The 9705-nt window shown below is 37.5% G+C and overlaps 1 protein-coding gene across 1 annotated transcript; it reads right to left on the reverse strand.

Annotated features, from left to right (window-relative positions):
- Positions 1 to 6447: 6447 nt before the first annotated feature.
- LOC148920385 (putative aldo-keto reductase 2) lies at positions 6448 to 9446 on the reverse strand. The gene is made up of 5 exons (XM_089045838.1): positions 9006 to 9446; positions 8403 to 8603; positions 7765 to 7937; positions 7566 to 7668; positions 6448 to 6968 (listed from the first exon to the last, which is right to left on the reverse strand). Exons 1-5 carry the CDS (start codon positions 9219 to 9221, stop codon positions 6630 to 6632), a joined length of 1032 nt encoding a protein of 343 aa, XP_088901964.1. The 5' UTR covers positions 9222 to 9446; the 3' UTR covers positions 6448 to 6629.
- Positions 9447 to 9705: the final 259 nt, after the last annotated feature.

A 9705-nucleotide genomic window follows, 5' to 3' on the forward strand; every position in this document is an offset into this window, starting at 1 on the left:
GGAAGGGACCCTCTCGAGTCACGCAGCTTCAAACTTTCTGCGAGTGGACTTTGTTTTGAACAAGCATTATTTTCAAAGATTAGATTACCATGCATTTAAATTGGATTATTTTGAATATGGAGTTGAAATATTATTTTAATTATGGAATTTGCAGTCATTTGGATATTTAAACTTCATAATTATTTTGGATATGGTTTATATGCTTTGAGAAGTTGTTATTTACATTATGATTTAAGAACTGGGCACGTGGTGTATGAGAGTCTGTACTTTGTTGATTGTTATGTTAGTATTGTGTTTGCACCATGCTAAGTACCCTCCCCTAGTTGTTGTACCCACATGTGGCGTTGGATTTTTCAGCGTGTGGGCTCACTTGGTTATGTTAGAACTTTATCACATGTGGCGTTGGATTTTTTGACCTGTGATAAAGCAGTCTACGCGTGTAGGACATAGTTGGTTTGGTTTGGCCACATGTGGCGTTGGATTTTTTGGCGTGTGTGCTATTAAGTGGCAGTCCCCCGGTTGGACAGCTCATCCCTAGATGTAGGGTAGAAAGTTGAAACCCTGTTAGTCAAACAATCCCTGTGTTGGATTGTTTTCCTGTACTCGTATTGGTGTGAGATTATCGTATATAGATATTATATGTATATTTATGAATTTTGGAGCGTATACCTACAGCATCATGAGAATTTTTGTGGTCTATATGTATCTAACTATATATATGTATACGCTTAACTACTTTAAAATTTTTCCTTACATACTACGTTTTGTAAACCTATATCTCGGGAAGGGGTTTGGTTAGAGCCAAAAGAAATTGAACTTGGTTAAAACTATACTATATCGGCAGTATGGGAATACCTTAGTTTCATATTGATTTCGTATGAATGGTTTCAATTGCATGTTTTTAGCATCGTTTTTCAAACAGTGGGGTTAGTTTGTTTTTTCAATTACTAAAAAAATTTGTCCACTCATAATTTTCTGTTTTACGCCTAGGCAATAGCTTGATTCGGCCAGTAGCGAGCGAGACTTGAATTTCCGAGGCCCTGAACTTCGTAAGGCAATCTTATTTGTCTCTATTTCGTTGAACTTTGTTTTTTCGCTGTAAACCAATTGCTCTAGGATTGCTCTATTATCGCCTATGTTAGGGTTGGATGTAAGGCGGAGGCCAATTCATAATTATGTGCTTTGTATTGTGCATACTGTTGAATTATTATCAGTATTTTTGGATAGGTTGAAATTTTGGGAAAATTCCATTTTTATGGAGACTCTGCAAATTTCGGCAGAAAGTCTCGACCTTTGTTTCTTTGTTTTTGGAGAAGATGATTATGTTAGTAAGTGGGCCCTGATCGTGGATGTCGGAAAAACCATAGGTTCATCACAGATTAGAGGAATTTGGAGCGGTCCTCATGATGTTTGGGTTTTATATAAACCCAACAGTTTCCTCCTTAAAGATAAGTTCTAACTCGTGGAAAAACAAAGAGTATTTCCCCAGTGCTCTAATTTACTCATTTGATCAATTTTGAGTCTAGTCAACAGAGTACAGATATATAATTGGTTCACCAGAGTCTTAAATTGAAGTATTTTAATTTAGGATTATAAATTGTTAAATCTTAGGAGATGGACGCCTGTTGAACTGCGAGCACAAGGACAGGAGCGAAATATGTGTTTAGGACATTGCAATTCTCGCAAGCCTCAAATGCTAATGTTGTCAGTATTTCTACACATTTATGTTTGTTAGTTTACATGAGTTCTATGTAAGTTTGCTATCATATTTTATGCTTATAATTTTGTTTCGTATTGTTCCGCCAACACTAAGTGAACCAAAACAATAACTGCAGGTATTTAAGCACTAGGTAACACTATGTTTTGGGTCTGTATGAATTTTTGTAAGGGAAAATTGCAAGAAGAGTTGTGGGGTTAGGCCATAGATAAAGAGTCCTCTTTATATTTCACCTAATCCAATCAAGATTTGGTGGGAGGAGTGCAATGGTGGGGACAAGTAAATTGACCATATTACGAAAAGATAAAATGAGTAATTATGTTCCATAAAGTATGAACTATTATAAAATTTTATTTTTAATTTTAATTTTTTAAAATATAAATATAAATTGACTATATTATCCTCATTTAATTAATATTCAATTTTTAATATTTGCATTAACCAATGACATTTTCTGATATTTTAAATATTTCACAATTCTCTGCCTTTTGCTTCATATATATAGATTTGTACCACAACCTTCTAGTTTGGGAAACACGGTCTTGTTGTCATGATTGTTTTCTGTTTCACCCACTTGGAATAATTTATACTACTTTACAAGGAGGGATGAGGAAGGAGATGAGAGATAGGGAATGGGACTTGTTGTTGGCGGAGGGGGGATTTGGTGGCTGCTCCCTATGGAGGGACATAGGTAAGGGCGCTGAGTGGTTGGGTTCTTCTAGTTTTTCTTTTTCTTGAGTTAATTACGGCATTATGACTTGGCATTTAGTTGGGGGAAGATGGTGGGCAAATGTCGGTACAGGTTGGGTTAGTTTTGGTCCCAATCTATAATCCAGCTCATACATAGCAAGTTATGATTTCTTGGGACCTGCTTATTATTAGGCCAACCCAATCCAACTCTTTTGTGATTGAGTTGGGCCGTTTGATTAAGTTAACCCAAAATTATGCCTTTAAGTTTTGATTCCAACCTGTATATAGAGGTTTATATTTTTTGAATCCAATACCCACTCATTACCAGGCCAACCCTCTTAGAGCACTTCCACCCATTTGTCATGGCAAAGGGCAAAGGCAAGGCAAGATGTGTTTTCACCCATTGCCATGACAAAGGGCAAATACTATTCACTTTTCGTTTTTTTTAAAACCTAAACAATTAATTTTTAGAAGATTTTCGGTTCCCACGTGTCAATATTTATTATAAAATTCATATCACATAATTCGAATTAATTTTTCTGATAAAATTTTCAGATAAAATTTTTGGTTGCCACGTGTTGATATTTATTATAAAATATAAATCTCAAATTTCAAATAAAATTTTAGGATAAGATTCTCAGGTGCCACATGTCGATATTTATTATAAAATACAAATCTCATATTTCAAATAAGATTTTCACCCTCTAAAATCGCGCCACGTGTCATCTCTATCTTCTAAATTTCTCTATAAAACCATAGGCTCAACTCATACCTCTCACATCATATCTTTCTATCCTTTCATTTATCAGATTTTAGATTTCATACTCCATTTTCAATGTCAAGCATGAAGAGATGCTTGGAGAGACAAAAGCGAGAAATTAAAGAAAGATGGCGTAGAAGAGCTGAAGAAAAAAAGGTGCAGCAAGAAGATGATGAACAAGTTTCCATGGCAGTGGGTATGCTCGATCTATCAAGGCAAGGCCGCCATAGTGGTTCACAAGTCAGCCGTGGCCTGAACGTAGACAAATATAGGCATTCTTGGGGTAAGAATTTTTTGGAAGATTACTTTATCCCAAATTTTGTGTACTATAATGTTGATTTTCGAGGGAGATATAGAATGAAACCTCATTTGTTCAATAAAGTCATGCATGGTGTTTGCAATTATGATGCATACTTCATTCAGAAGTGTGATCCTGCTGGTTTTTGGGGCTTCTTCTGGAGCAAAACCTTACAATTGCTATACAAATGCTGACGTATGGTGCATCTACTAATTAGGTGGATGAGATTGTTAGGATGGGGAAGTTCACTACTCTAGAGAGCTTAGTCAGATTCTGTGATGTAATCGAAACTCTCTACACCAGGGACCACCTCCACAAACCTACGCTTACGGACCTCCAAAGGCTTCTACAAAAAGCTGAAGCTCGAGGTTTTCCAAGCATGATTGGAAGCATTGACTGTATGCACTGGCAATGGAAGAATTGCCCAACTACCTTGCAAAGAGATTATGGGAATAGGAAAGGGCAAAAGAGTATCATTCTGGAAGCCGTTGCTGGATTCGATACATGGGTTTGGCATGCCTTTGTCAAAATTGCAGGATCGCAAAATGACCTGAACGTGCTGGGTCAATCCTTGGTATTCAACGACCTCTTGAGAGGTGAAGCCCCGAATATCACCTATGAAGTCAAGTGAAGATGCTTTGTTTTCAATTTTGCTCTGTGTTGATGTAAGCTTTGTTTATGTTTTGTTTTGAATTATGCTTTGGTTGTGTTTTGTTTTTAATTATGCTTTGGTTATGTTTTTTTGTTTTTAATTGTGCTTTGGTTATGTTTTTTTTGTTTTTAATTATGCTTTAGTTTGATGTATGCAATGTGTTGAATAAAAATGTATTTTATTGAATGATTTCTTTATTCACTATACGAAAAGCAATACAACTAATTAAGATGTACTACTAATTAAATAAAAGACAAGGATTACCACTACTTTAATAAAATAAAAAACAAGCAATACAATTAAATAAAAGGCAAGCAAAATAACTTAATGGTTTTGATCATTTAACCAATCAGTGTTGCTAGGTCCATCGTCACGGAAAAGCCTTCTTCTCATAACATCCCTTCGTTCTAGCTCCCAAAATTGTTTTGTTTCATTTGACATATGGCTTGTATCCATGGTCATGGTTTCTCGATCCTTCTTCTCAATGTCTTGTTTGCGTATATACTCCCTTTCTCATGCATATTCTTTATTCAGTGCCTTCTCATCCGCATCTTTTTTCATGTGTAACTCAATTCTCATAGTGCCGTTCTTTGCAATTTGCTCCAAAAATTTTGCAGTATCATTGGTGGAAGTATTCCCTCTCTTGGCCTTTGCCTCCTTTCTCCAAATAGGCCTCGTCTCCCTTTGGATTGGTGAGTCTTGACTCATTGGGGAATCCAAAGGCAAATTCGATGCTGTTGAATCATGAAGTGGCATGTCGTTCAACACAACGGTTAGACCTGTGGGAATAATTTTGAACCTCGAACAATTTTTCAAAACCTCCCAACATTGGTCATGGTTGAAAATTTTTTGCCTTACCCAATGGCACCGAACCACATTTGTGCTTGCATAATCTATTTTATAAAAAAAAATATTGGAAATGCAAGAAACATTATTTTTAAAAAAAAAAACAAAAAAAGCAAATTAGGACATTAAAATTAATAAAACAGAAATTACAAATACTTTACCTCATTGCCACGATTTTCCCCGCTTCGATGGTTGTCCCTTGCTTTTGCCAACACATCTCTCCATTTCCCCAATTATTTATTCAAAAAAATTCACCTACTAGCCAAGGCCATTTCCGTATGAGCCGAACCCGATCTTTCACAAAATTCAGCATGAATTTTTCTCCACATTCGAGAGAATTTCATCTCATTGCCTGTGATCGGACAATGACCAACTTGGACCCAACACTTACACAACAGAACATCTTCCATGATTGTCCACGCCCCTCCAGCTTCGATGGAAGATGCCATAAGATGATGAATAAAAATGAAATTTGAAAGTGAATAAAATTTTGTCTAGAAAGTGAATAATATTAGAAGGAGAAGAAAATATATGAGGATTTGGTGTTGAAAGCGAAGAATATTGGTAGGTATTTATAAAAAAAAAAAATTCCAGATTTTTTTGGTAATTTTTTTCCAGATTTTTTATTAAAAATATAAAAAAGGCAGCCATTGGATTTGAGGAGAAAACAAGATCTGAGAGCCAGAGGCCTCGCCACATGGCTTCTAGCCGCTGGCACAAAATCGCTAACGCCAGCCTAGCGCCACATGGAATTCAATTTATTTATTTATTTTATTTTATTACCATTGGCGTGTGAAATGTATACTCCAACGGTAAAAATTTCAAACCTCGTCGACGCCAGCTAGTGTCAACTATAACGTTAGCAACCCTCGCCAGAGCATAGGCTCTTTTCGCCTCTGTGGGCCTCGCTTTGGGACCCACAAGCTGCTTGGGCAGCTTCGGTCCGCTGGAACGCTCTTTTGGGGCTTGGGCCCCCTCCTGCCTGGAAAGGACCCTTGTTGGAAGTGCTCTTATGATCAGGTTGAGTTATTCAGTCGAGTTTACCCAAAATTATAACCATGGAGTTAGGTTAATTGCGCAAAGGCGCAAAGCAGGGTACCCGTTTCTTTACACCCATAAATTATTCTCTCCTCATACATTAGAATATTATAGATATCGTATTGTCAAAATAGGGGAAAAAAATGGTGAATGAAAATGTTGAGGGTTTGAAAAGGAAATGTTATGCTTCCAAAGGAATGGTTGCAGCTTCTAATAGAAATGCTGTTGATGCCAAGGGAAATGATGTTCAGTGAGTTCCAAAAGACAGGTTGTTGGATCTTAAGGATAGGAAAAGGGGGATGAAGGAGGTCTTAGAGGTAAGGAGAGAGTGGAAGAGTTTGATAATCTACTTATCTTCCCCATATATTCGAAAAAGAACCATACAATATAGACACAAAATGTATGTTTCAACCCACATGAAAATTAGAAAATTAAGTCAAAGAAACAAAATGAACTTCGCTTGACCCCAGATTATTTCATACTTTTAGATACTCATACAACATGATGAAATCTGTTTACAAAATGACCAACGTCTCAAAGTCAGTCATAACATAACTCCTAACGGTAAGGAAATTCACAAAGCTCATGAGGTACAAAGAAGAATTATGACATGACAAAAGGCACATGCTCATGTGGCTTTCCATGAAGACACTGGAGGAGTTTCAGAGTTCTTCCAAGTACTAACGTCATTCTGATATCTGTCACCTTTAACGGCATCAGCAGAAGCAAAAGATTCAAGCTCAGCCAGTTCTTCTGGTGTCAGTTTCACAGAGAGAGCACCAATGTTCTGGTTAAAATTCTCAATCTTGGTGGTTCCAGGTATCGGACACACATCGTTTCCTTGATGATGAACCCAAGCCAGTGCTAGCTGAGATGGGGTGCACCCTTTCCTTGCAGCAAGATCACTAACCCGCTCAAATAGTGTTTTATTATGCTCTACGTTTTCGGGTTGGAACCTGGGGTGAAGCTACAACCATTGAACTAAACAATTCAGAATCAAGACTAAGTTTGCTTGATCAAAATGACATGATAAAGATGTACAACAATCCCATGGGCAGAAATAAGCATGACCAGAAAACTACAGTTAACTTTCTAGGAAATCAGGAGAAGCTCAAGGGCAACCTTTCTTGCCAATTTATTTCTTCAAATTATAGTGAACCATTAGAGAAACCGAAAGGCCTAAATGAAAAATGGGAGTGTGAAACTCTGAGAAATTTTCCTTGCCACCACAAAACATTATAAAATAAAGAATATTGAAGCAAATTAGAACGTTAGTGGGCTCTGACTGTCTGGATGAATGACAGGTACTTAGGTACTAACGTTACAAAAAGAAATTTTGTGCACCAGCCAAGTTTTTTATGGAGAGAAGACTACTGAGAAAACTCAGTAAGAAGGTACTAGGAGAGACTACTAGGCTTTGTTAGATGAATTATCAACTTGAGATCTTTCAGGGGAGACGGAAGTTCAGGAAATACACAATAATAGCATCATGATGATACCAAGAAAACTTTATCTGGCAGTTTGGTAATTTAAAATCGACAAAATTTGTGAAATACCAACAAACCTTTCGAGAATCATTATGCGAGAGATTTTCGACGAACTTAGCCCCTGATGAAAAGAATCCTCTCCCTAGAGGACTGTATGCAACAATACCAATGCCAAGTTCCCTGATAAATTTAGGCAAGTGAGATAAATTATAATAAATTTGGTACATATTTGTTATTTACAAATAAAACAGTTATACCAGTTCCATAAAGCCTCACCGGCAAGTAGGAACTATTTCTGCCTCGACATCTCTCGACCACAAGGACCACTCCAACTGCACAGCTGTTATTGGATGAACAGCATGTGCTCTTCTTATTGTAGAAGCTGAGGCCTCAGATAGGCCAATGTACTTCACCTTACCCTCTTCAACTAGTTTCTTCAATTCCCCTACCTTGCAAAAGACATAATAAAGGAATTTAAGGAATCAAAAGAAAACACTCAAAATAAGTTAATCATGATGCAAGCCAGAACCAAACGAAAAGAAAAAAAACTCAGTCTAGTAAGAGAAGAGAACTAGCTTCAAGATAATCAACACTACATTTTATGATACTCTAGAGCAAGTCCCAAAAAAAGGATGCAATCACATTGAGATAGAACTAAACTTTCAAAAATTACAACTAATTTGCCATCACAAACAAGGGGTTCCTGTTATATGAGATATGAGGTCAAACCGTGACTTCTGCAAGGTAAACCACAAATGAAATCAAATTGAGGAATTGATAAAACATGTGACTAAAAATGATACAAGATGTTGTAAAATCTTCGGATAAACATTACTTTACTAGGCCTGCAGATGCATATTGCTCTGTAATTGCTATTAAAGGAGATCAAATCTCAAAGAGGGAAGAAGACAAACCGTGACTTCTATGGGGACAGTGGTGTCAATCCGATGCTGATAATAGAGATCAACAGAATCAACACCAAGGCGCTTCAAGCTATCCTCAGCAGCAGCTCTCACATAGGCAGGGTCACCTCGCACCTCCATCTTCTTGTCTGCGAAGTAGATGCCAAATTTGGTGGCCAATTCAACCTTCTCTCTTACCCCTCCCTTCAGAGCCTGTTCCACATCAATCCAACAAAATCTAGTTCACTTCATCATCATCAATCGCAATTAATTGAAAAATCTTAACAAAACCCAAAAAAGCAATTACATTTATCATTGTCTCTCTAAATGCTTGTGCTTGGCTGGCTTAGTATCTTAAATACAGGAACCAGAGTGAACACAACCAATTCACTTCTTCATTAATTCATCCCATTCAACAATACAAACAAAACCCATAAAGCAATTGTACAAATTATATTCTCTCTCAGTGCTTGTGCTTGATTTAGTAACTTCCAAACCAAACCCAATTCATTTTATCGTCAACTCATCCAATTTAACAGCCCAAACAAACCCAAAAAGCAATTGATACAAATTATGAGCAAATATTAAGAAGCAAAGTCAAGGTTAGTGGCGTACCTTGCCAAGCAGAATTTCGTTGGTGAAGGGGCCGTAGATGTCAGAGGTGTCGAGGAAGGTGACGCCGGAGTCAATGGCATGGTGGATGAGACTGATCATGTCTGCGTCGGGCTTCGGAGCGCCATAGAAGGCAGACATGCCCATACATCCCAGGCCTTGAGCAGAGACCTCAAGGCCTTGTGAACCCAACTTGATCCTCCTCACTCCTCCTGCCATTTGCTATCTGTGGTTGTTTCAGTTTGGTTCGTATATTTCTATCTGCAGAAAGTGAAAACTTCAAACGAGCTGGCCAATCAGAAACAATTCAAACGTGCCGGCGCCAGATCATCTCTCCCTCCCATCGATGCTCTTTTTTTTCTCTCTCTCTTTTCAAATTTCTTTCAGGGAACTGTGCACAAATACTAGACTATTAGAATGTCTGATGAGCCTGCCAATGAATATTTTGACAAATCATGCATCCACAGAAGTGCAGCAAGCGTCATGGCTGACGCAGAAGCCATTGCAACTGTTGGTTGTCATTTGAACAAGCTACCGTTTGGTATTGGCTCTCGCCCTTCTAGCGGGGAAAGGAATGCATATTTTCAATAATTTATAGATCGAATTACCCCTCCACAACTAACAGAAGTTAAAAAAAAAACGTGACAGAAATTGCGGATTCTACTTGCATTGCTTCAAATTAAAATCACAGAAACCAACATGG

The sequence above is a fragment of the Prunus mume genome, linkage group LG2 (genome assembly GCF_029339155.1).
Source record: "Prunus mume cultivar Tortuosa linkage group LG2, ASM2933915v1, whole genome shotgun sequence".
Classification (NCBI taxonomy): Eukaryota; Viridiplantae; Streptophyta; class Magnoliopsida; order Rosales; family Rosaceae; genus Prunus; species Prunus mume.